Raw genomic sequence first — 26,021 nt, forward strand, 5'->3', positions numbered from 1 at the left:
TCTTGTGCTGTGCATAGTCTTTCAATATCCTACTCAATCTTATCATCCTCTGACACATTTAACCTTCACAAATAATAGATGTTGATGAATTGCTCCTTAATCTAGCAGATTTTTTATTTATTTTACTTCAGGGTGTATGTATCTTAGCTATTTATTCCAGTGATGGTACAGGCACATAGCTGTAGGTTGTGAGTCTGCTCATCAGAGGAAGGGAATCCCACTTGGCATCTAGAACAGCATGTGCTGACTAACCCTGAAACCAGCTCTCTCTTGTTAGTGTATCTTGATTAAACCCTCAGGTAAAGCCAGCTGAGGTCTGGCATAACCAGAATTTGAGAATCATCCTTCTTTTCTTACTATGTAGTTCTTATGTTTAGTTTTAGTAGGTATGTATTATTAGAATTATAGGGTAATTCAGGTTTGATGGGGGCCTCAGGAGGTTTCTAGTTCCACGTTTTGAAAACCTCCAAGGATGAAGACTCTACAACCTCCTTTAGCGGACAGTTCCAATCCTTTTCTGTATTATACCCTGGGGAAGGGACTGTTCTGGCAGCTACACCAAAGTCATGTAGGAGAACCATCAAGTCTGAAGCAGTGGCCAAGCTTCCCTGAGTAGAATACCAAAATTCTGTCCCCTCAAGCATTCCAGGCCTGGGCCAATTTAGAAGACGGTGTTTTTTTGTCTGGTTGTTCTGGTGTCAGCTGTCTCTTTGTGAGACCTTAACTATACCACGTCAGTCTTCTGTAAGCCCATAAGATCACTCTCATTTTCGGTTAAATACTGTAGATTCTTGTAGGCATAACTAGGCAAGCTGAATGCACGTGTGGGTTTTGAAAGCTGTTGTGAATCACCAATATCACAAAATTATGTTATCACTTAAACATTTTTTCATCCTACTTATGAGGGGAGAACCCAGGATCCTGGGAATACTTGTTTCTGCTTTTTGTTCTTTTGTAAATGTAATGGAAAACAGATATGTTTTCAACAGTGTATTTTCTTAAGTCTTAACATATTAACTGAGTTGAGAAACAACAGTCATCAGTGTCTATTCCTAAACATGGCAGATTTACAGCCTCAGAGCAGCAAATACTGTAATCTGATGCCCTTAGTAAATAAAACTGAATTATCTTAACAAGTATGGTCATGTACTGGTAAGCTTCCCATACAAGCAGAGAATTGGATCATCATGAAGTATTTCTAGTGGTTCAGTGCTGGTGAGTCACTAGGAAACAGGCTGATAAGCTATTTATTTTAAATAGTATAGGTTAAGGTGGTATTTCTGGGGTACCTCTGCCTGCAGTCTCATATCACAGGTCTTTTTTTTTCTCCTGTGCACATCTATTTTCAATGCAAGTCCTTTGTGCGTTCTTCAAGGTTTGCGTGGCTGAAGTTGGCTGCAGCCCTCAGCTTTGCCAAGGAGATATCAGACTATCTGTGGAGCTTTGGCACTGAAATGGATTGTAACCTATTCCTCCTTGTTTGTTGACGTTCTGTTAGCAATATTATCCAGCTCTTAGCCTGCCTCTTCTGGGAGTCACTTATTCTTGCATCAGGAAGCCAGTTCACGTGACAGGCATTCCTTGTCCACTAACTCTTCCTCAATCAAGGCTAGCAATGCACTGTGACTCTGCAAAGGGTCAAGAATGTGTTTCCAGGCCAGGAATGCTGTGTTTCTTAACAGCATGCACATGAATTTGTGGACTTCTGCATCCTATTTTGGCACAGATCTTCAGTACGTCTAGGATTACATTACTAGTCTACTTTTCACATGATGGCTGTAATATACCATGCAGGATCAGAAGTTTTTGTTATCTTTATTCTTAGCAAAGTCTCATTAAGTAGGTATCATGGCTGAACTGACTGTTCTTAAGCCTCCTCTTTTTTTTTTAACAGAAGTGACAAGAGCTAGAAGCTGCCATACTGATGGAATTTAAAGGTTTGCACAAGCAAGCTGCTTTTTGTCTTCTCTTCTCTGAAAGCAAGCTAGCAAAAGTCTTGGATGTAGGCTCTCCTGAGGACCATGCAGTTTTCCAGTGGGTGAACTGAGCAGTTTTGAGCAAGACAGCTTGTATTTCAGAAACAATACTGTTTTCCTTTTTGAACTCTCCAGGTTTGTGCTGTACAAGGACATGCTCTTTCAAGCTCAGATGTCTGTGCCTCTATCAGTGTCTCTGTGAACTGTATTTAAACAATCCAACTACTTCCCAGGAAAGAAAACACTTTGGAAATGTCTCACCTATGTGTCTCAACAACTTAAAAGCCTGCAGATCAGCATTGATCAAATTGAAATAGCTCGAATACCACTCTGATATTTTTAGTCTGGTGAAACTACCTAGGCTTTGCCAATACAAACATTGTAATGCTGGCCTTCCAGCCTCTGTTAGTCACCAATCCCTTGTCGGCATCCTTTTGTGCTTTTACATGCCTCAATTTAAGAATTTAAATTTAAGAAATGTACAGTCAGGTAAAATCTTGGTCACAGTATCACTTTCTTGGAGGTCTGTGCATCTCCCTCTTTCTCTGTGAGGAGGCTAAGAAAACAGTATCTACAAACAAAAAGGCTTTCTGGGAAACTTGCTTCTCCAGTCCAGTTCTTCTGGCATCTTTTTCTTCTCAAATTGTTGCCCCGCAAATACTGTCTGCATCCTTCACTAACCTTAGCCTTTAGGTAACTGCAGCAAGAAGGTAGCAGTTGTGAAGCAAAGAAATTAAACATATTTTATCTGTCTCCTGCTGTACTGAATCCTCCTGTTTTGTTAGGTGACAAAACCTTCCTTTGTTGTGAGTTGGAGTTTTCTCTTTGTTGTCTGCAAGCTGCCCTCAGTGTGGTTCCAGTGCCTGGTCTGAGCAGCAGTGTGCCAGTTGATCTTCAGCCTCTGCCATTTCGTGGGCCTGACTTGGAGTTTCTTGTTGGGGCAGAGCCTGTTATATATACTCTGATTCTTCTCCTCTATTTCTTAGAATGTTTCCAGTCACCTTAGCAGATGGTGAAGATGAAGGGAGGGCTTTCATAGTTGCTTAAATTAAGGTTTCTTTCCCAGATTTCTCCCTTCCTCGTTCCCCCTGGTCGTTAGTGTGCAGTAAGCTCATTGCATCTCTTCTAGCACTAATTACTTGCTTCTTGCAACATATTAAATGACACCTATTACATTCTTCTATATTCTTCCATTCTTTTTCTGATTCTTTTCCATAAGAAAAGACAAAACTTTTTCTTTCTTCTCCTTGCTTTACCTTTTACCAGTGTCTATGGTGGCCATTAAAATAAATGGTTATTACTGCAGTCAGAATCCCCAGATTGCACCTTCTCACGCTTCTCCCTGGTCCTTTGAGCTCATCCCTGAGTTTAAGTAGGAGAAAAATGTTTGTGCTGCTCCTGAATGAGCCCATAAATTACTCACTTGATAGTCACATTATCTACAAGATCCAGTGAGTTTTCTTTATGTCAGCTTGTGAACAATAATAAGGTGAGGTGATTCAGACTGCAAACAGTTACTCAAGCTTCTTCATGCCCGGAGGGTAAGTCAGGCCTTCCAGCAGGCTAGGGAAGAAGGGTGCACGCAAGCTTCTGTACCTATTTTTGTGTTACGCTGCTTGCTGGCTGAAGCAGCACAGGTCTAAGCAAGGTGAACTCTAACTTAATACAAACACATCTCCTGTGATGGAGTGCTGCTACTCCTTATGGTTTCAAACAGCTTGTCAGCTTTCCCACCCCAAAACCCGTGACAGGGTAGAATTGCTAGTAGATATGGTGACTAAGGTAGCTGTGTGGTGGAGGTGGAGTGTAGGAATGGCTTAAAAAAAAAAAATCACTAAAGGACTGTACCTTGCCAGAGGTAAGCAGATGATAATTAATTATACAGCATTTATCCTACTGCATGTAGTTACTGTATTGTAACCAAGTACTACATTAAACAGATCTGAGTCTTATTGTTCTGTTGCTAATTCTCTTTTAATTCTAGATTTGGATATCAAAACATCAGGCACTGGCTGTGTGAAGATTCAGAAAATTGAATGCAGTAACTGCAAAATAGAAACTGAGAAGGGGACTAGTGTCTTGCAGTCAATAAAGGTACAATGAACCCTTCCTTATTCTTTTAGTGTTTTAAAAGGGATTGCGTGATGGAATATGGTATAAAAAATAAAATACCGGGTGCCAGTTCTAGAGATTAAAAACCCTTTGGTATTTCTAAATGTTACTGCGTGTGTAGCACCTTGCCTTATTTATTGCATACAATTATGACAAAAAGTCAATAGCCATAAATAACATGAAGTAGGAAGTCCAGGCATCTTTGATAGCTGAAGACAGCAGAAACAGTGGTGCTGCTGCGTGTGCGCACACACACGACAAAAATAAAGTCTGGGAATTCCTTTCTCTGAACAGCAAACTAATAGTTATGTTTGCTCATTTGGGACTATGAGGTGCTTCACAGCATACATTATCTCTTTTTTTTTTAATGTCTATTTTTTTCTTAATTCTGATGTACCAGTGCTGTTGACAAACTCTATAGATTAATGTGTAACTTGAAACTGAAATGACATGTCCTAAGTACCCAACTGAATATACTGATAAATACTGTATATGACAGGGTCATGACCTTGTTTTTTTGATCTTAAGACTTCAAGTTTGCTGACGCACTCTTTTGTGGACGTAATGAAAGAATAAGCAACTTAGGTGCTGTTTGGAATAAATTTCACTTAATTAAGATTGTTCATGCAGCAATTAGTATAAACTCAAAAGATTTTTTTGTTTCTTTTTTAAAGTATTTCTGAGATACGGAAAACCTTCCAACATCTTTTCCTTGCAGTGATGAGATGGTTACATAGCATGCATGGGGAAACTCAACTTACTGGGAAACTTAACATACCATAGAGTCAGGTTTACTCCGTGTTCAGTGACCTACAGACAATCTGTATTGTTCAGATTCTGTGTAGTTGAATATACTTTTTGTCAGATTATTGGTTACTTTTTAACAGTACTGTATGTTACAGATGTTGTGGAACTCATTAAAAATGAGGACTATATATAACATATATATGTTATATATATGTATATATATATATATATATAACAGCAAGTGAAAATATGAGAAACTGCATAATATGAGAAGAAGCAGTTTTAGCCAGCATTATTGATGGTAATCACAGGATGCCATCACAACTGGCAAGAATTTTTGTGATATCATGGAGAAAGTTGTCTTCCCTCAAAATCCTAACTAATCTGGTGGCCATCTTTTCTCAGATACTTGAAAGATAAGAGACTTTTGAAATTTAACACTTTGTAAATGAGAAAATGTTCTGGATGCCATCTCCAAGCAATTGGAAGAGAAGAATGTTATGAGGAGTAGTCAGCATGGATTCACCAAGGGGAAATCGTGCTTGACCAACCTCGTTGCCTTCTGTGATAACATCACCAGCAGGGTAGATGGAGGGAGAGCAGTGGATGTCATCTACCTTGATTTAACAAGGCTTTTGTTACGACATCCCACGACATCCTGCTAGCAAAGCTGAGAAAATGTGGGATAGAGGAGTGGACAGTAAGGTGGGTTGAGAACTGGCTGAGTTCAGAGGGTGGTGACTGGCGGCGCAGAGTCCGACTGGAGACCTGTGACTAGCGGCGTTCCCTAGGGGTTGGTGCTGGGTCCGGTCCTGTTCAACATCTTCATCGATGACCTTGATGAGGGAATAGTGTCTGTCCTCAGCAAGTACACAGATGACACAAAGCTGGGAGGAGTGGCTGACATGCCAGAAGGCTGTGCTGCCATTGAGCGAGACCTGGACCAGCTGGAGAGATGGGCAGGAAGAAACCAAGTGAGGTTTAACAAGAGCAAGTGTAGAGTCCTGCACCTGGGAAGGAACAACCGGACGTATCAGTACAGGCTGGGGCCGACCTGCTGGAGAGGAGCTCTGAGGAGAAGGACCTGGGGGTCCTGGTGGATGACAGGTTGACCATGAGCCAGCAGTGTGCCCTGGTGGCCAAGAGGGCCAATGGGATCCTGGCGTGCATTAAAAGGAGCATGACCAGCAGGTCAAGGGGGGTGATCTTCCCCCTTTACTCTGCCATGGTCAGGCCTCACCTGGAGTACTGTGTCCAGTTCTGGGCTCACCAGTACAAAAAAGACAGGGATCTCCTGGAAAGAGTGCAGCAGAGGGCCGCAATGATGATACGGGGCCTGGAGCATCTTCCCTATGAGGAAAGGCTGCGAGACCTGAGTCTGTTCAGCCTGGAGAAAAGAAGACTGAGGGGGGGATCTCATCAATGTGTATAAATAACTGAAGTGTGGGGGACAGAGGGATTTGGCCAACCTCTTTTCAGTGGTTTGTGGGGACACGACAAGGGGCAATGGCCACAAAATGGATGACAGGAAGTTCCGCACCAACATGCAAAAGAACTTCACAGTGAGGGTGAAACTGGAACAGGCTGCCCAGGGAGGTTGCGGATTCTGTAGAACCTGAAACCCTGAGCATGGCATCAGCTCTGAAGCCAATCATTCACCTGATTTGTACATTGCCTCCTCCTTGGGTCCCCAGGTCTCCAACTGGGAGGAGTGAGGAGAACACTACCTGGGTTCCCCATCCGTTCAACATCTTTCCAAGGGCCACGAAGTCCCTTTTGATGTTTCATAGTTTCCTTGTTGCAACCTCACTTGTCCCTACATGAAAGAGTAGAAATGGGTGGTAGTCCTGTCGCTTAACCAAGCTTGGTAGCCTCTTTGTGATGTTGTGGATGTGGGTCCCAGGCAGGCAGCAAACCTCTCGCAAGAGATTGGGTGGCAAATGGGCACTTCAGTGCCTCTCAGAGTGGAGTCTCCAATCACCAGCACCCTTTGTGCTTTTTTTGTGGCACTGGTTCTTGTATACGTGGTTTGCTGGTCCACGTTTATACTTTGCCCTTTCCTGGGGTTTGTTGTTTTTATTTTATTTTTTTTTGTCCCAGAGCATCATACCTATTGCATAGGGGCACTTCAGGGGCAAGGGGGAGATTCCTCCTCCTGCTCTGAGCAGAGATGAGGGTCCAGCTTCCCTTGTCTTTGTGGTGGTTTTACCTTGCTAGGCAGCTGAACTCTACCACAACCCCTCACTCACTCCCCCTCCTTGGAAGAGGAAGGGAAGAAGTAAAGGAAAGAACAACTCATGGGTTGAGATAATTATTTTTCCCTTTAATTAAATTATTCTTATTAAGGAAAGATTATTATTAATTAAACAATTTAAGAGGAAAAAAGGGAAAGGGGAGGGGGGAAAAGAAAAGGGAGGGGGAAAAGAGGGGGGGAAATAAAGGCTGTGTGGAAGTGCAGAGGAAAGAAATTATTCTGCTTCCCACAACTGAACAATGCTTGACCTTGTCCTTGAAGCAGGGCCTCAATGCGCGTAGTCGTTGTTTGGGAGGACAGATGTTTTTGCAACGAGAGCCCACTCCTACCCTCTTCTTCCTTTTTCCACCTTTTATTGCTGTGTGTGACACCAAATCATATGGTATGGAATATCCCTTTGGTTGGTTTAGGTCAGCTGCACTGGTGATGTTCCTTTCTCACTTTTTGCCCACCCCCAGCCTGCTGACTCTGGGAGGGTTAGAGATAGGCCTGGTGCTGTGCCAGCACTACCCAGCAGCAGACACAACACCGGTGTGATACCAGTTCTGTTCTAGCTACAAGTGCAGAGCATAGCACTGTGTGGGCTGCTGCAGGGAAAGTTAACATCCCAGTACAGTCTTGTGTGTCCATCAATTAGGGCAATTTAGGAGCGGAGGCTCCCTTAGCAGTCCCTTGAGAGGACTTACGGCAGCGCTGTTGCTCAGCCTGTGCCAGCGCTTGATACCAAACATCAGTCTCTTGCTCAGATTTCCTGGATGATTCACAGCCTGTTAAGCAAGACAGCAACTTGCTCAAAAAGCACACTTGTGACCACGACACCCAGTTCTGCCCTTGGGCCCTAGGGGGACTTCAGGATTCTGGAATTCCCCACAGCTGGGGGTCGGGGAAGCTCTTTCAGCCCTCAGGGTCACTGTCTGCATGTAGGCATCTGTCATGGGGGGTCATGGCCCTTCCATATGGGTTTTGGTCTCAGCCCACAAGAGATGCAGAGGCCATGGTTTTCTGCCTGGCGGACACCATGGCTGGGCTCTTCACGGGCAGGTTACAACCACCATTGGAAAAGAGCGGTGAGGGGGCCCTCCCTGCGCGAACCGCCGTGCCCCGCCCTGTCTGCACGTCCTGGCCGCTGCGCTCCCTAGGGGCTGCCTTTGTACGGCCAGGGAGGGGGCGCTGCTGGCTCCGCCCGCTCTTTGTCAGGCTCCCTCGGCTGCCTCGAGTGGCCTCGATGCCGGAAAAAAGAAGCCCTGCCCGCCTCGATGCCCCGCTCCGCTGCAGAAGGCGTCTGCCCCGGAGCCGATCGCCTCGACGAGTGGCCGCAAAATGGCGGCGACGCCCGGTGTAAGCGGCCCGCCGCTGCCGGCTCCGCCCGCGCCTCGTCAGCCTCCCTCACGAGAGACGCCGGGCCCTGGCTGCTCCCTCGGCTGCCTGGAGTGGCCTCGAGGCTGAAAAAAAAAAGCTCTGCCTGCCTCGATCCCCCGCTCCCCTGCAGAAGGCGTTTGCCCCTGAGTCGATCGCCTCAGATTCTTGATGATTGCGTTAATGGCCTTGATTTTGGAAGCAGCACAAAGCATTGTGCTTTGCGGTTGGCGCAGCGCTTCCTTCATCTGCGCCCCATGAAATGGCTGGTCCAGATAGCCTATTTCACACTTACTTTCACAAACAGACAGTTTCTGTGCATCTGAGAAACCGGTGACAGAAAATGAACATGTTTAGAGAGCAAAAAGTAGGAAAGAAGAGACTGCCTTCAGCAGAGAAGGAAAAGCGGAAGTGTTTATCAAGTTCTACTTTCAATTGTATTTGTCACATCGTAGAAATACTTTTTGAATTACAGGCTCTACATAATACAACTTTATGTGCTCTTGATTGCTAAGCTCAATCTATGCCCACCATTTTCACAGGTTATGTTTTTTAATGGCAACTACACAGTGAAAATAGAAATTCAGACAGTATGGTGGACCGGTGTCTAATCTTACACAATTCTAATTTGCACAGGAAGATACCTCTAGCTAAAAGCACAGCACATCTCCTTTCCATCTTGTGGAGATGTTATAGTCTCTCTTTCAGAAAGAACAGCATTTTCTTGACCTGTCTTTTCTAACTGCGGACTAGAAACATCTTTGGAAATCTTTGAGGCCTTCTCATTCAAAAGTGCATTGCTTTCTGCAGTGGAAAGAATAAAAGAAAAGAAAAGAACAAATGAACAGAAATGCATAGAAAAAAAAGAAGAATCATTGAGGGACATGTTATTGCCTGCTGTTTTGCCGTACCTGAATTCATAGAATCATAGAACATCCCGAGTTGGAAGGGACCCATAAAGATCATTGAGTCCAACTCCTGGCACCGCACAGGTCTACCCAAAATTTTAGACCATGTGACGGAGTGCACCGTCCAAGCGCTTCTTAAATTCCGAGAGGCTTGGTGCAGTGACTACTTCTCTGGGGAGCCTGTTCCAGTGTGCAACCACCCTCTCGGTGAAGAACCTCTTCCTGAGGTCTAGCCTAAACCTCCCCTGCCTCAGCTTGACACAGGTGTCAAATCAACATATAATGGAATCTTTTTCCCTAGAAACAGTAGCTACTAGTAACACTTTAATTGGTTTGCCAGCACAACTTTTACCCTGTTAGAAACGATGTTGACCTCTACCTTTATGTAGCATGCATAGTGTCCTGTGCGACAGTTGATACCATGGTGTACCAGCACCGCATATAAGGTGTAGAGGAGTGGTTCTCCAACTGATTGAGACATGTAGGCTTGAAGGTCCAAATACTCAGGATGTTTAACGTCCTGAAAAATGCATTTAATTGCCCAGGCTCAGAGTTTATTGAGGTCTTTGAATTAACCTAATGCATGAATTCTAATACAAGAATTAAACTGCAGAAACAGAGCCTTAACACCATGCTCATGATTTGCAGGCCTATTCCTCTGGGCTGTAAGTTGAGCCTTTGTTATCCAGAATTTTGTCTTTACAAGGCAAGCATTTGCGTGTGTTTTCAGACAACTCTTAAAATGTCCAGTTCTTTCCAGCAGCTCAACATGTATTTGAAGTTATCACCTTATGCCAATCTCCTCTCTGTGTACCAACATTTAAACCTGTTTCTTAAGTCCCATTGAGGTCAATGAATGTGCTTAGCTGAGGAAGGAGGCACTAAACAACTTGGGGCAATGTCCCACATCTGTCACTGAAGAGCAGACCCACATTTGTGGGAGTAAAGACAGTTGCCAAGAACTTGGTCCATTGTGCTCCTTTGTGAGCCTTTACTCTCAAGCCACTTACTCTCTGTTTCATCGGTGTGATGCATCAATGTAGAAGCCCCGTTTGTCTTCAGAGTAACTTGTTCCCTGTGAGAAACCTGTGCACAAAACCTTCACTTTACGGCAGGATTTAGTGCAACATGTAAGAATTTTCCATATTTCTGCCACTGTCTTTGAAACATCACAGAGAAGTATGAACGTGAAACCCCATTAACTACCACATTCAAACAACACTGTGTAGGACATAATTCTAAAACCATTGTTATGCACTGCCAAATGAGAGTGGCTATCATCCGAACATCAAGATCTTGCTGTACCAAGTAGTACTGGAGTAAGAGCCAAAGCAGATAAGCATCGGCATCTCGGTATACCTGCCGAATGATATAATTATTACTTGATAAAGTTACCTCTTGTATTTGAAAGGCTTCCACTGAGTTTTCTTTGCAGGTCATTCCACTGCACTCAGCTTCCCTGGTGCTGCTTGATACTTGGGGCTGAGTAGTACTTGAGGTCTCCTAAAGGCAAACACAAAGAATTGCATAATTAACAGTAATCTGGATTTTTGTTTCTGCCTGTGAAGGGCTTTCACAAATCAATTCTACTTTAAGTGCTGTAATCCCAAACGGTTCCTTTACGGCAGTGTACCGTGATGATTTAGCAGGTTACAAGCACCACAAGGAACCCTGTGTTCCAAGAGCTTTGAACTATCAAAGTTAGGTGAGGCTCGAGGAGGGCAAGTCGGAGCATGATGCGCACACACAAGCTGTGTCTGCATAACAGCTGAGAGAGCCACATGGTATGAGGAGGTGTAGAGTTAACACCCTAGCAAGTTGAGAAGAAAACGGGGTGCAAAATTTTTGGAAGAATTTTTAAAGAATTAAGAAGATAATGAGACATTGGTATCTTACATTGGCAAAGCAGTTGCTGCTGTCTGCCTTGGACACAGCAGCCTGATACAGCGCCATTTTTTCTTCAAGGAGACATTCTCCTGGAAGTCCAGCAGCGTGTTGCCTGTCTTGGGGGAGTTCTCTTCTGGTAGTCCTCTTACACATTTGTGACCACCTACTGCAACTACAAACAGATGTCATAGTTGGGGAGAGGGAGATGGGTGCATGTGTTTCAAATCTTGAAAGAAAAGCATAGGTGAAATGAGCAGTATTGCCAACTTTTTAGCAACTATGTCATATTTTTACTTTAGAACACACAAAGTATGGAGTGTTCAATTTGTGGAAACGAGAAAGCTACAATTAAATTTAACACATTGTTACTAAAGCAATGTGTCACCAAATTCAAGCTATCTTAACCCAACTAGAAATTGAAGTTACTGCTTTTTTGTAATTGATGAATGCTACCCATATTTTTGATAATATATTTGTAGATTTGGGTTGTCTTCATCAAAAGTTATCTTCTCAAACATAGGACACCATTCTGTTGTATTTTTTTCAAAAAGTACTTAATGGGCTTTTGTCACTCCTCCATAATACAAAAGACAAAATGGAGAAAGCTGGAAAGCTTGTTTTGCATTGATAAGAACACCACGTTCTCTTCCTGGGGGGTATGGGGGGCTGATAATACGAGTGCGGTTGGCCTTTGGTAAATCAGAGATCGAGTGCATTGAACTAAAGCGAGAAATCAGATCAAAGTAGTAAGGCTAACCTTCAGCGTTGCTGTTCTGTCCATTTTGTGTTAACATTTTCTCAAAGATTGCTCTCCCACTTTTCATGCGGGAGTCCACCATAGAAATATGTGAATGGCTCCCAGGCTGACTTGTCGGTGGCAGTGAGCTTCTCCCACTTTCCTGTTGGAAGACGTCAAGTGGATGTGAGTTAAAAGCTACTGGTGGGAGACAGATAAGGTTTTAAGGGGGCAGAAAGGTTATGAAGAGGCAGCACATTGGAAGGGGGTGCTGTTCTGGCAGTAGTGTTTTCCAGATGCTCTAGGGTAAATTTCTGTGGCACTGCAGGTTACAAATTGTGAATTCGTGTGCTGCTTAGCTGATAGTTCAGCACACTGTCATGTTTGGCAATATCTTGCACTTTCCATGTGCTGTTGTCTCCTTGCAAAACAAGGTTATTTGGCATAGTTGCACGTTCTTTCCTTATGTTTCCAAAAGCAGTAGAACCACAAGTGGGATATTGTGGGAATCATTTTCAACTGCAGAACCTTCCTGCACTCACCTTCCTGCCACCCAGGGTATCAGATTGTCTCTTCAGCTCCTTCATGGTGATGGAGAAGGGCTCAATCTGGCAAGGGCCACCCAGGGGTTCCTCCTTGAACACGTCTGCCCTCTCACTGTCTGCTGGGCCTTTCTCCACGTCGCTGCCACAGCTGCTTTTCACTGGTGCCTGGGACCGTGGGGCTGGTGGGCGTTGGAGCTCCAGGCTGGGTCTCAGAGCACTTGCAGACTCCCATCTCTCCTTGAGGAGCTTCACAGAGTCCTTTTGCGGGGTCGAGTCGGACAGGTCCATCGTGCCCTGCCAATGCAGTAGGTACATGATGACGTAGCTTGTACTTCAGACTGAGCTTCTCTCTGCAGTGTTGGGTTGTTTGGACTTTTTCTTTGTGTGCTTGCTTTGTTTATTTAACCAGGATTTGACAAATATTTAACCAGGATTTGAGTTGTCTGCAGTATTTTACTGGGGAAGGAGAAGCACAGAAGAAGAGCTAGGTTTCTGCAATCCAAGGGTATTCGTGAAGGAAATTCTGTTGTGACATCTACACTTGTCAGCAGTGAATTTGAATTTAGGCCTAAAGCTGACTTTAAGCCACATCCCTACCTGCTCGTGGTCGCTTAAATCACTCCAACTTGCTTATAGCAATTCATTCTTAAATAAAATACTTGATGAAGACTGCATGTCTGAAACTGTCAGTAATTTGAATTGTTTCCTGGGCTTTACAAAAAAGAAGGAAGAAAAGTGGGGGAATAAGGAAAACCAAAGAGATTTGGAGTTGGGCTTCAATGGCCTTTAGCATTTCACACTGCCTTTGCTGACTGCACTTTTTAACTTTTTTCTGGCCACTTGTAAAGCTATCTTGTTTAAATGAAGGGGAGAGCAGACAAAGTATGTACATTATGAGAGAAGGACCAACATGTTGCCCACGAGGTCTGTAACTCATTCAAGCCAATGTGTTTTCCAGACCACCACAGCCCAGACCCCAGGACCCAGAGGAAGGGACAGAACAAAAAGTATCTAAGCCCTGAGTTTATGGCCATGCTGGGAAGGGAGGCAGGGGGATGTGAGAGAGAGGACTGGAAGCCGCTTCAGTTCTTCCATCTATCTGGTGACTAATATTCACCAGCCACATTACTTGGGGATCTCTTCTCCACTATAGACTCCCTGAATGTGCACGTGAGAGCTAGCTCCATGCTTCTGACACTGTCACTTGAAGAGCTTGTAGTTTCTTCTGCAGGTAAGCAGAGCCTCAAGTATCTGCAGCATTTCTTTTTTTTCTTTCTTTTGCCCCCTCCTGCCCATTTATCACATGAACAGTATCAGGCTTTGAGCTAGACAACCTATGTCCAAAAAAATGCATGAACTTGTGTATTTGTAAGGAGCTAATCTTACCGCTGGGCTCTTCTCAGTTGAGTTTTCCTCTCGTGACACTGCTGCACTCATTACTTGCCTGTTTAAAGGAAGGCAAATTTAAACATTCTCTTATTCACTGGTCTCATGTGACTAACGAACATGAAGCTCGATCCACAGTTCACAGTAAATATCTGAGCAAATCCTAATGCTACCTCATCTGTCACAGTCGCACTTCCAAGAAGTGAAGACCGCAGGAAGAGGCGCCGCCTTTTAACCTCCCTGTCTGCATTATGGGCACACAGTCAGTCCACATTTCCAGGTTACTGTCTCCATCTGTGGGCATATGGAAACCAAGACAACCAAGTCAGCATCCTGGCTTTCCTTACCCAAAAAGATCAGCCAGAGACACCCGGGGGCAGAATCTGCTGTTGGTGCATAACCCCTCCCAGAAAAAACTTGGTGTCCTTAGGGACAAGTTCTTGGGCAGGCCGTTGCGGTAGATAATAAAAGCCCCCAAACAGATAGAGCATTGGTTTTACATTTTCATTCTCCACTACTTCAGTAACTTCAAATTCTCTCTTAGAGCTAACTGTTGAAGTGTTTGACCAGCTCTGGCATGCCATGCTTGGTTTTATTTCATTTACGAATATTGATGGTTTTGATACTTCAGAGAAGCATCAAAATGTTGGGTAATTTACCCTTGGGGGCATTCTCTCTTCCTGTAGTATGGCAGAGACTTCTGACTTTCAGGCTACAGCTCTTTGGCCAACAAAACTTTTGAAGGACCCTCTAATAGGTCAACCCGTTCTTTCTAAATGGGAAATTAAGGGAGAAATCCAAGCATCTCCCCTATGAGGAAAGGCTGAGAGACCTGGGTCTGTTCAGCCTGGAGAAAAGAAGACTGAGAGGGGATCTTATCAATGTGTATAAATAACTGAAGTGTTGGGGACAGAGGGATTTGGCCAACCTCTTTTCAGTGGTTTGTGCGGACAGGACAAGGGGCAATGGCCACAAAATGGATGACAGGAAGTTCTGCACCAACATGTGAAAGATCCTCTACATGGTGAGGGCGAAGGAGCACTGGAACAGGCTGCCCAGGGAGGTTGTGGGGTCTCCTTCTCTGGAGATATTAAAGGCCCGTCTGGATGCCTACCTGGGCAGCCTGCTCTAGGGAACCTGCTTTGGCAGGGGGGTTGGACCTGATGATCTCTTGAGGTCCTTTCCAATCCCTACAATTCTGTGATTCTGTGATATAGTTCTATTATCCATGAGACTTCAAGCAGCAATGAAGTGATGCTCACTAATGAACTGAAAAGCAGGCTGCAGAGTAGCTAGTGTAAGACTTCTGAGACCAGCTCCCCTGTGATTTCAGTATAGTTTAGAAGAGCTTGATGTTACTTCTTTCTTTTCTGTCAACTAATGGAGCCTTGTTTGATTCAGAAAATAAGGAAAATGTCAGGAAAATTACAAGTATAAAGGGTGATCCATCCTTGTGGTGGTTTTACTCAAGTGGGCAGCCAAGCTCAACCACAGCGACTCTCTCACTCCCTCTCCTCAAAGGGAAAGGGGGGAGAAAATACAATGCAAAGGGCTCATGGGTTCAGATAAGGACGGGGAGATCACTGAAGAATTATCGTGATGGGCAAAACAGACTTAGAGTAAGGAGATAGTAAGATTTATTGCCTATTACTAACAAGCTAGAGAAGTGAGAAACAAAGGAAAGAAACCAAAACCACCTTCCCCCCATCCGCCCTCTTCTACCTCCTCCCCCTGAGCGGCGCAGGGGAATGAGGGAATGGGGGTTGTGGTAAGTCTATAGCACTTCGTCTCCGCCACTCCTTCTCGGTCACTCTTGTCCCCTGCTCTAACGTGGGGTCACTTCCACGGGATGCCATCCTTCCCAGACTGATCCGGTGTGGGCTGCCCACAGGCAGCAGCTCTTCAAGAACTGCTCCAGATATGGCTCCGTACCACAGGGTCCATCCCCCAGGAGCAAACTGCTCCAGCACGGGTCCCCCACGGGCGGCAGCTCCCCCCAGACCCCCTGCTCCTGCGTGGGCTCCTCTCCACGGGCTGCAGCTCCGGCCCGGGGCCTGCTCCTGCGGGAGTTCTCCACAGGCCACAGCCTCCTCCAGGCCACATCCACCTGCTCCACTGTGGGCTCCTCCATGGGCTGCAGGGGGACAGCCTGCTTCGCCATGGTCCTCACCACAGGCCGCAGGGGACTTCTGCTCCAGCGCCTGGAGCACCTCTCCCCCTCCTTCTTCACTGACCTTGGCACCTGCAAGGCCGTTTCTCACTCCCCTCTCTCTCCCAGCTGCTGTGTAGCAGCAGGTTTTTTTTCCCCTTTCTTAAATCTGCTCTCACAGAGGCACAAACAACATCACTTACTGGCTCAGCTCTGGCCAGCCGTGGGGCCCTTATCTAACATGGGGAAGCTTCCAGATTCTTCTCACAGAAGGCACGCCCATGACCCCCTGCTACCAAATCTTGCCACTTAAACCCCTACAATGCTTTATGCATGTGTCTGCTATGCTGGTGGCCACAGGAAGCGTCTTTGCTCCCTTAAGCCCCAGATGAAAGGAATGACCTTGTCCCAGAAGGTAGAAAGCATTTAAAATGTAAAGAATCAAGAAAGAACTGCAGATTTCAGTTAAAATACTTATTAAATAAACTTTCAGTAGATTACAAGGCTCTGGCTGCTTTTTAATACACCGAAAGCATTACCTGAAGTATTCTTTTGAATTGTGGGTGGTTATTGATTGTCTCTGTTCCTGTGACTGTAAATGTTTCAATATATAGAATCATAGAATCAGTCAGGTTGGAAAAGACCTGTTAGATCATCTAGTCCAACCTTTAACCTAGTACTAAAGTCCCCCACTAACTACTGAAGACATTTTACCACTTTCCTTGGTTTCGTTGGCTATGAAGTAGCAAGGTAAAGGTTTTGAATGAAAACTTCCAACCATCTTGGTGTTTGCAGGATTAAAAAATTGTCCAACTACAGTATTTCTTTTAGCTGTACAATCATTTTTTAGTCCAACATTGTTTTTAAGAAGCATTATAGTTCTAGTAAGATAGCTGTAGCCCAGTTTTCTAGTGTGGTTTTAGGAATGATGTTCTGTAGTGAGAAACAGAATTATTAATTTCTTGAGTTTTCTTCCCAAGCTTCTGAAAATGTTTCAGACTAGATTCTTTTAGTACAGCATGAGAGCTGACTGTCCTATACAAATTGTGTTATGGAATGATATCACCCTCCCTTGGATGGATTGAGGAGTTTGTTGCTTGACTGTCATGCTCTTGATAGCAAAGCAGGAGACCTTTTCTTTAGAGAAGAGAGCAAAAGATCAATGACGACTTATTTTTAAATAAAAAAAATCTAGTTGTGGGGGTTTGAAAAGTCTTGATGTTTTTGGTAAACTGTGTGGTGTCTTCATAGAAAACCTAGAAGTTTGCCATCTACTTTTCTTAAGCATGTGTGTAATAGGCCAGAAAAAATGAGTATTCTGGTTTTATGTTTGTTTGCTTTGTAAATGGATATTTCACTAGTACTTTTGGTGTGGTAGGCGTTTTTCAGCCAGTGTGAGATTTGCAAGGAGTTGGTGATTTTTGCGTTTTCCAAAATATAGTTATGACTTCTAGGTCATCTTTAGAGTAGAAATTATTTCAAAATTCTTTACTGAGAAAGTAGTGCTTCCTATTTTTAATCTCTTTCCTGCTGCTTATTACAACTCATCAGCTTAGCAGTGAGAATAAAACCAGGGAGACTCATTAGTTTTGTTTCTATGTTGAGTGATCACTTCTCACTCCTTGACTATGCCAGTTGTAATAAGAATTTCCAGATGTCTTGCACACAGTCACTGGAAGATCTGCCAGGCATCCTTACCACAGACCAAGTCTGAGCCTGATTTGTCAAAGTTCTGCACTGTTGTCCTTTCTTTTTTGAAATGAACAGTTTTTTTTCATCTCTCCTTTAATAGTTGTCATAACCTTTCACCTCTTCCTCGTTCAAACCTCTCTCCTTTGCTATCAGAAGCCCTATGACAAATTACTGTTTTTTCCCTTTAAGCTAGGGGAAATGCACCTTCGTAATGAAAAAGCCATTTGACCATTCTAGCTTGCTTCCTGCCCCTCAAATCCTACTGTTAGATGTATCCATTGATAATTACCCATAAAAGTCTGATTTTAAGAGGCTGAGGATTTTCTAATAAGTTGGGTGACAGAGACCTGTGTGTTCCCAAAGCTTTATCTATTCCCAAAATGGTAGAATAAAAGGGGGCAGGGAGGAGATGAGGAAATAAGTGATATAGGTAGTGGTTTTATTTTTAATTAACTATCTGGCCAACCTGGTAAGTAATTGCTATACTAATTCTTCTGAAGTTACACGTTCATGTATCTTTCTTATAGTGATACCTACACAAAACATCTAATTTAACTTCATTATCAGAAGGATTTTTGTATTGCCATGTTTACTGTATATGGAGAAGATCATCTGTTATATACGAATTTAACAGAACAACTGGCTGGCTTACAACCTTTGAAAGCTCTGAAATGCTACTGTAGTGTCAAGTTAGGGCTGTGCCATTTTATTCTTTAAAAGCCCCTCAATGAAGAGGCAAGAGCAAGATTTGGGTTCACTACGATTAAGAAACACTGGTCTGGAATTTTTCCTGTCTTACGAAACCCTACAAAACTTCTGATTTTTAGTATTTCATCAAAAATGTGTAGGAACAGTAATAATCCATGTTTTCCATGTTGGAAACTTGAATATTTTTTTCCTTAATCTTTTTGCCATTTGATAAGGGCTAGTGAATGCAATTTATTATGACTTATCCAGGCAGGTATTACTTAACCTAAGGATCATGAAAATCTCATAGGCTTGATTGTCAAATTTAACTTGTTTTCTAGTTGTGATTGTTCTAACCATGTGAATTTAAAATTTTTTTTTTTTCAGAGCCATAAAATCGACATACGAACGAAAGGTGGCAAAGTAATTGGTCTTGGAACGCTTTGTGGAAATACAGATATTCATGCAACAGAGAAGGGTGTAAGTAAGAATTGATACTTCCTCTCCAGTGACTTGTTCAGCTTGCTGTTGCAAAATGACTACATTTTGAAGAACAGGTGCTGAGGAATACTTAATGACCCTCATTGGTTGATTGCCATTTCACTTTTAACTTATGTTTGTCTAACTACCCTATCTTATATTATGCTTGGTTTGGATTAGTAAACAGGCTCCACAGAAAGAGGAGCAATGAGCATGTGATCATTCTATCAGCACTGGGGTTGGGCTAGCTGTTACAACTTACCAGATTTAATTGTGTAGACCCTCACCACGGTCCTGAGCTTTTTATTTGGCTAATGTCTAGACACCTAGATTCTGTAGTAGGCACCTGAGTTTATTTCAGTATCTTATGAATAGTGAGTGACCTGATACTTGCACATGCTTCCTACCTCCAGTTTTATGTAGTAAGAATTAAGAGTAGAAAGTTTCATATATTTGTTTGCAGCTGAGGAAATACAATAATCACATGTAATCCTGCTGAGATGCAGTGAGAATAACCATGAGCAGAAGGTTTTAGAGAAGTAGCTTGCCTTTTTCAGCAGGTGGCAGTATGAGACAAGCCTCATACTATGGTAATCTGGTTTTGTTTCTTAACGTGAGTCGTCAATTCTCCATTATTTAGGATAGTGCAGAGTTAGGATCCTTTACATAATAGCAGTTTTCACACGCAGTCTGGTTCTTAGGCTCAACTTGAATGTTCAGTCGTAATACCCATGCAACTGGTTGCGTTAGGGTTCATTCAGTCAGAGGTATTGATACATGAACATGTGGAGCCAAGTCTGGAAGTAGGTTGGGTGCATGCAGAAGTCTGTCAAAATCACCAAGTACCCTTAAAACCAGCAGCACTGGGAAGAAGCAGAAAGAGTTCTTGTAGCTCTCTTTAGACAAGGATAGAACTGAGACCAGGCTGTTAAGTTCCAGTAGTCCAAAATTGCCTCCACGGGGTGCCATTTGGTGCTGTTGCATGCCTTGTAGATTGGGCTCTGAGATTATATGGTGACTTGTGTAGAGTCAGCTGTGAGCTGTTTTTAACTTCCTGCTGAAAATTAACCAACTTGCCATTGGATTTTCCAAAAGCTGTCAACATTACCTGCATTTCTTTGCAGTGGATGCTAGCGTTCCTTTTCGTGTACGAAGGAGCCCTGAGGCTGCTGTAGCTGAGCTATTTATTGCTGTTTCTTTATGAACATTATTTCATCCCAGCAAGACCTCCTAGCGTAAAGCAGAGTGGGTAAGGTCTGACATGTTCTGATGCCACAGGTGGACCATCAGCACTGGCTGATTAGTTCCTTTAGGCCTTTTTACTAGTTAATGGAGTTGGGATCCATCCCAAGCCACTAGCGATCACAGAAAATAGAAGAGCAGAGATAATTTATAGCCTTCTTACTGCCTGTTATGTCTTCCTGCAGAGGGCTTCTGTTGGAAGGATTTGAAAATTGGAATCCTTGCTTTCTACCAGTGAAAAAGGTTCAGTGCTATCTAGGGGGAGTGCTTTGACCGCTGTGGATTCATGCTCTTTGCAACCTACTAGCACGGTGGTCATCTGTAAATTAGACTCAGTGTTGATTAGTCGTTTGTCCCGAAGTAGTTTGTTACACCAGTGGAGTGAAGGGAGTTTGTTTCAAATGGTGTCTTAGTGGTGCTGATCCAGATATGTATGGTGGAAAAATCATGAGATGTAGATGTATGTGGAAATGAGAAACATAGTGGTTTTGCTTTGAAATTTTAGAATCATTCGTTTTTTTTCTTTGTTGGTGGTGTTTTTTCAGGCACGCTGTCCGTCTGAAGCGATAAAACTTCATGCAGATTAATCTGAAGTGCTTCTTTGTGATTATAAATATTTATACAGTACGTAGTATTGCTAGAAGCTAGTCTTATGGTTGCAAAACTGTAGTAATTCAAAGTGAGCAATGTTAACAGGAATTTGCAGCAATGGAACAGTTCTGGCTCACATTACTGAACTCATTAGAAAAAACTGTTGTGTAGTTAGAAAGGATAGTGTGAGACTTCTTTTCTCAATTGGTCACTTCTGTTAATAATCAGTTTGCCTTACATCTCCCCTGTGTGACCGTGTGAGGTGTTTCTTCCATCAGACGTAGTCATCATTATGTAGTTACGGCTCTGTCAGCATTTCCAGCCCCCTCCTGGAGGTGGGGAAGGGAAGGATGTGGTAGAAGACACTAAACATGTAGAGAATATTTTTAAGGGGGTGAAAATGGAGAAGGTATTAGTAAAATGGTTGAACAGAATAACACGCAAAAAAGCAAAGCGAAGAAAAGTAGAATGTGTGGAAGGAGTCGTTTTTGTCTTATTTAAACATAGCAAGGTGTTAGTTTTCATCTTGAAAGTATGGTCAGGTGTGAAAACAGTCTGATTTGTGATGATGGACTGATCCTTTTTTTTCTTTAAAGGGTAAGAGTCTGAGGGAGCTTGAGCATGTGGTCAGAAACTGTAACTCCCAAGGCTTTACTCTGAAGGGAGGGAGTTTTCCCAGAAAACCTGGTGACTTGATGGACAAAAATAATCAAATCTGTTTGACTGGGGAGTCATTAGCTAATCTGTGCCACGGGGACTTTTCTATATCACTTTTTTAACAGAGCCAAACATCTATGTTCTGCCAAAAAAATCATGAAAGTTAAATAATTTGAGATTGAAAACATATTTCGTCTCAGCACAAAAGCAACCCTATTTTTTCATGCTTCCCCATCTAGAATATTTTTTAGTCTTTTACTTGAGCAGTCTGACTCTTTAACTTGGATTGTTCTGAAACAAATATTCATTATATTGGTAGAGGTTTTTATAGTTATTAGCTGACTCAATATTTCTTTTTATCATGTACTGAGATGAGTTTTCTTCTTCCTGCTGTGCATTTTTAAGAAAAGTACTTGTGTCTGGTAAATAAGATAAGTTAATTAGTGAGCTTGTTTTTAATAAGGTGCCTCACTAGGTATTTATCTTAAATATTAATAGAGTCAAAACCATAACATAGTAACAGATGTAGCTTTTTGCTTCAGGCTTTCATTTTGCTGCTCAAGAATGCCAATAGGCAGGCATTTTATACCCAAACTGTATAGAATTTTTTTTTTTCCCTAAATCATGGCTAGCTCTATTTTTGACCCGCTGATAGCAACAATAGCCCTACTTAAGTTGGCAGGGTACATTGCAAGCTGCTTAAATACCCTCAGAATAGGCTTAGATTATAGGGTCCGGAATGACAATGACTTTTCTTTTATTTGTTGCCCTCAGTATGTGCCACAGCAGTTTTACACTTTGTCATAGTCGGTGCTGGTGACTGAGGGAGTATCGGAGTATTTGGTGTGAAACATTTCTAGGGCAGATGCAATCTAAATTGATGTTTTTTAAGGTATCTGCTTGTTAGAATTTCATTAGAGATGTCAAAATACAGAAAAAATGAATCACTGTCACTGTCAGTAGCAACAGGTTGCTGTAGTTTTAAGTTGTTCCTTCCTAGTATCATTGGTTTTGTTTAGTGCTGATGCTTAGATTCTGCACCGTTACGAGCAGCAGCATCTACAGCAGGGATTGTAGACATTGGTTGTCACATCTGTAATTCTAGCACAGCATTTCGGATAACCAGATTTTCATAAAGATTAACATAATATTTTTCATTATTTGAGACCTACTCTGTATTCTTGCATTATATCATGTCAAAAGTCTTGAGGCAAGGGTCCCTTTTGTAACCTTTACTTAAGGCATAAAGCTTGGTAGGTATGGATTGATAAGACCACCGTATAATTTGGCTATGGTACAGTCCATGCCTCTTTAGCTAATCTTTTGTAACACAGTATTGCATGGAATCTGCAAGACTGGGTGGTGTTTGTCCGAATACCTCTTACATCATCCAGAGCGTGTTCTTTTATGTAGCATAACACTGAAAGGGGCAGCAGACTTAATTTTTCTATTAACTTTTTTCCCACAGGAAGACAATGTTAAAATAACAAAATGGATGTCAGTTGACATAAGGTAGTTTGATCCTAGTAGGCCATATGTCATTTCATGTAACAATGATTTTGTGCAATTCACTTGAAGTCAGTGTAAGCAAAGTAAAAACAGTGGAATGGGGTTTAAGTCTGACCTGTCACAAGATTCCATCATAAATCAAGTTTAACTTAGTAAGAATAGAATTAAATTCACATGATAGTTGCACAAGAATGTGACTTGTTCTGTTTTGTTCAAGTAGACTTAAAATATGTCACGTGACTATTACTAATAAATAGGTTATCTCTGCTATCTATCACCTTTTACTTCCCAAATCTGTCCATTGTGCAGCACTCAAATCTTATCGTTTCTTTCCATTTCTATTGGAAAGAAATAAAAATAGAGATCTTATCACTCATTTTTCAAGGCCTTGTATAGCTTGGGGCTTATGTCCAAGGGTAGAGCCCTGAATAACCAAGGTAATGTGAACAGTTATACTGATAGGAAAGAGCAGCTATGTGTTTTTTTTCATTGCAAACCTTCACCAAAGCTATGTCTACAAAGTAAGCCAATTAAAAATCTGCATAAAAAGCTACATTTAACAAGAAAGACACTAGGTATTTTGATATACGGTGGCAGAAAATTGATAATCAACACTGTCATAATTGTGCATGACATTAGTTTTCATTATTAAAGCTATACTTTAATTTTCAAAATGATTTTTTTTTTAAATTGAGCTTTTCTTTCATCCATTTGTGACTGGGTTTTTCACTATTCTGATGGATGCAATTCACAGTAATGTTGTAAAGAATTACTAATTTGTTGGTCAGAGCTCTTAAATGAAAAATGTTTTTGTCTTGTGTAGCTTTTAAGAACTTGATTCAGTTTGTTCTGCTTTCCATTTGTTCTGTCTCATAATACTGTTACTTCCTTCTGCCTCTTCAAACCATGATGACAAGTTTTCCATTATGTTTATTTAAGTTTATTTCTCTTAGAGTGTGAATATAGAGAAGCTGCAGGGGACGTCCATCAACATAACCACGGAAGATGGGCTGCTGAAAACTAAGTATCTCTATGCAGAGTCTTCATCTCTCTCATCAGTAACTGGTGATATTCTGCTGGGAAGTATTCATGGTAAGAGCTAGGTTAGGAAAATACTGCAAAAAATGTAGTTGCTTTAAAGGTATTAATAATGTTCACAGTAACAAAAGCACTACTGTTATTAGTCTATCACTAAACAGTCAGCTATGCACAGTACATGAATAAAACAATTCTATATTTATTAGAGGTTGAATTAAGGAGAGTTAATTTACCATATAGCATGTTGTATTTACCTTTTAAAATAATTTTATAAGTATGCTTATAAAATAGGAAAAGGTGTATGTTATGGGAAAGAAACATACCAAACATACTAAAGATGTCAAAACATTTTTAAAATAAGCAGTAACAATTACACTAAAAAAGTAGTAAACAGGCTCTGCCCCACGTGCTTTATTTTCCTCTTAGGAAGCTGTGACAGCTTATACTAAGACTTACGGTAGAACTTGGTTCTATCTCAAAGTTTTAAGCACAAATTGTATGTGTGTACCGACACAATAGAGTGGTGACAGTTTCTGTTCTTGGGGGAGGGAGGGAATCTCTCATCCATCCACCCTTTACTGTCCTTCATCTAGAACTAAAACCAATTAACTTGAATGTCTCTCAAAAATAGGAGTCAGGGTTGGAACCTGGGGTCTTTCTAATTTAACAAAATTCCCACTGAATTCTGTCTGTGCCATAATGCGTTTGTGATTTTTACATTAAGTAAAACTGAAGATGTACAAACGGTGAAAATTACTCAGGTCAGTCCAAGTTCCAGATTTCTAGCTATATACCTTATAAACAATTTGCTGCAGTTTTGTGTTATGTCGCTTCAGAAACGATTTTTCATCTTTAAAGGAACAGCTCCATTGTCCGTTCATAGTAAACACAAAACTGTTTTCTAAACCTGCTAGGTAAAGTTCACTTCAGCATGCGTTGGTAGAAGTAAGATATTTTTGTTGTATTTTTCTGACATGTAGGTTTTATTGCTTACTGGTACTTATAGCCAATAAGCTGCTGTTTTTTGCTTTTTTTCTTAACTTCAAACAGTTATAATAATCGTGTGGTGTGATCAGTTTGTGAGCACATTCGTGCATCTGTGCACATCCAAAAGTTTTTTAATCTTGGTACAAAAATGAAATAATAACAGCTGTTGTTAGTGACATACTTCCGTAGTAACGCATCATTTGTAATTTCACTAAAGAACAGTGTGAAAACAAGCACAACTGTATCCAAATTATACATTACTTCAGGGTTATTTTCATGGGCAGTCTACTAAATGGGTCTGGAATGCCTAACATTATTTTAACTGTTTCTCTTAAAAACAATTGGTCTATGTTTTTCACACGCACACAGCTTCAATGAAGTCAAGGGAACACAAACGTTACAAACATGACTGAGTCCTGTTTTGTTGTTAAAACCTGGGCTGTGTAATCCTAGTCGGTGCCCAGGCTTTAGTGGAAACTTGGCTCTGGAAGGGCGTGAACTGAATTTAGTATTTCAGGTCCTGATTTTAAACCAGCTCTGTGAAGAAACACTGGTTATTCGGTATTGTAGACCTTACGCATTCCTATAGCAGTGGTACTATCTTCAATATTTATGCTGCCTACTGCCTCAGATTACGGAGGTATAAGCATATAGCTAGAAGTAAATTTTTCTTTGCCATCACAAAATACACAGCAAAGCAAAACACCAATACCACCATGATACAAATCAGCTGCGGACAAAAGATTGTGGTCAATGACTCTGGTCAGAGTTGTGGTCATTGGCTCAGTGTCCAGGTGGAGATCAGTAACGCGTGGTGTTCCTCAGGGGGCTGGTGTTGGGACTGGCACTGTTTAACATCTTTGTCAGTGACGTGGGCAGTGGGATCGAGTGCACCCTCACCAAGTTTGCCAGTGACACCAGCCTGTGAGGTGCAGTTGACATGCTCAAGGGAAGGGATGCCATCCAAAGGGACCTGGGCAGGCCTGAGAGGTGGGCCTGTGCTAACTCATGAGGTTCAACAAGGCCAAGTGCAAGGTCCTGCAGCTGGGCCAGGGCAATCCCAAGCACAAACACAGGCTGGG

General features: G+C 42.3%; 1 protein-coding gene and 1 long non-coding RNA gene across 2 annotated transcripts in view; one reads left to right on the plus strand and one right to left on the minus strand.

Annotated features, from left to right (window-relative positions):
• FAM185A (family with sequence similarity 185 member A) overlaps nt 1-26,021 on the plus strand; it is a 53,670-nt gene that overhangs the window by 3,114 nt on the left and 24,535 nt on the right. The window contains exons 2-4 of the mRNA XM_048068503.2: nt 3,961-4,070; nt 18,823-18,915; nt 23,868-24,006. Of these exons, the coding sequence (XP_047924460.2) occupies nt 3,961-4,070; nt 18,823-18,915; nt 23,868-24,006 (342 nt within the window). The remainder of the gene's footprint in view (nt 1-3,960; nt 4,071-18,822; nt 18,916-23,867; nt 24,007-26,021) is intronic.
• LOC136788371 (uncharacterized) lies at nt 10,738-14,697 on the minus strand. Its single transcript, XR_010827187.1, has 4 exons — nt 14,081-14,697; nt 13,908-13,965; nt 11,250-11,412; nt 10,738-10,856 (listed from the first exon to the last, which is right to left on the minus strand). It is a non-coding gene; the product is annotated as an uncharacterized lncRNA (long non-coding RNA).

This window comes from Anser cygnoides, chromosome 1 (assembly GCF_040182565.1).
Source record: "Anser cygnoides isolate HZ-2024a breed goose chromosome 1, Taihu_goose_T2T_genome, whole genome shotgun sequence".
NCBI lineage: Eukaryota > Metazoa > Chordata > Aves > Anseriformes > Anatidae > Anser > Anser cygnoides.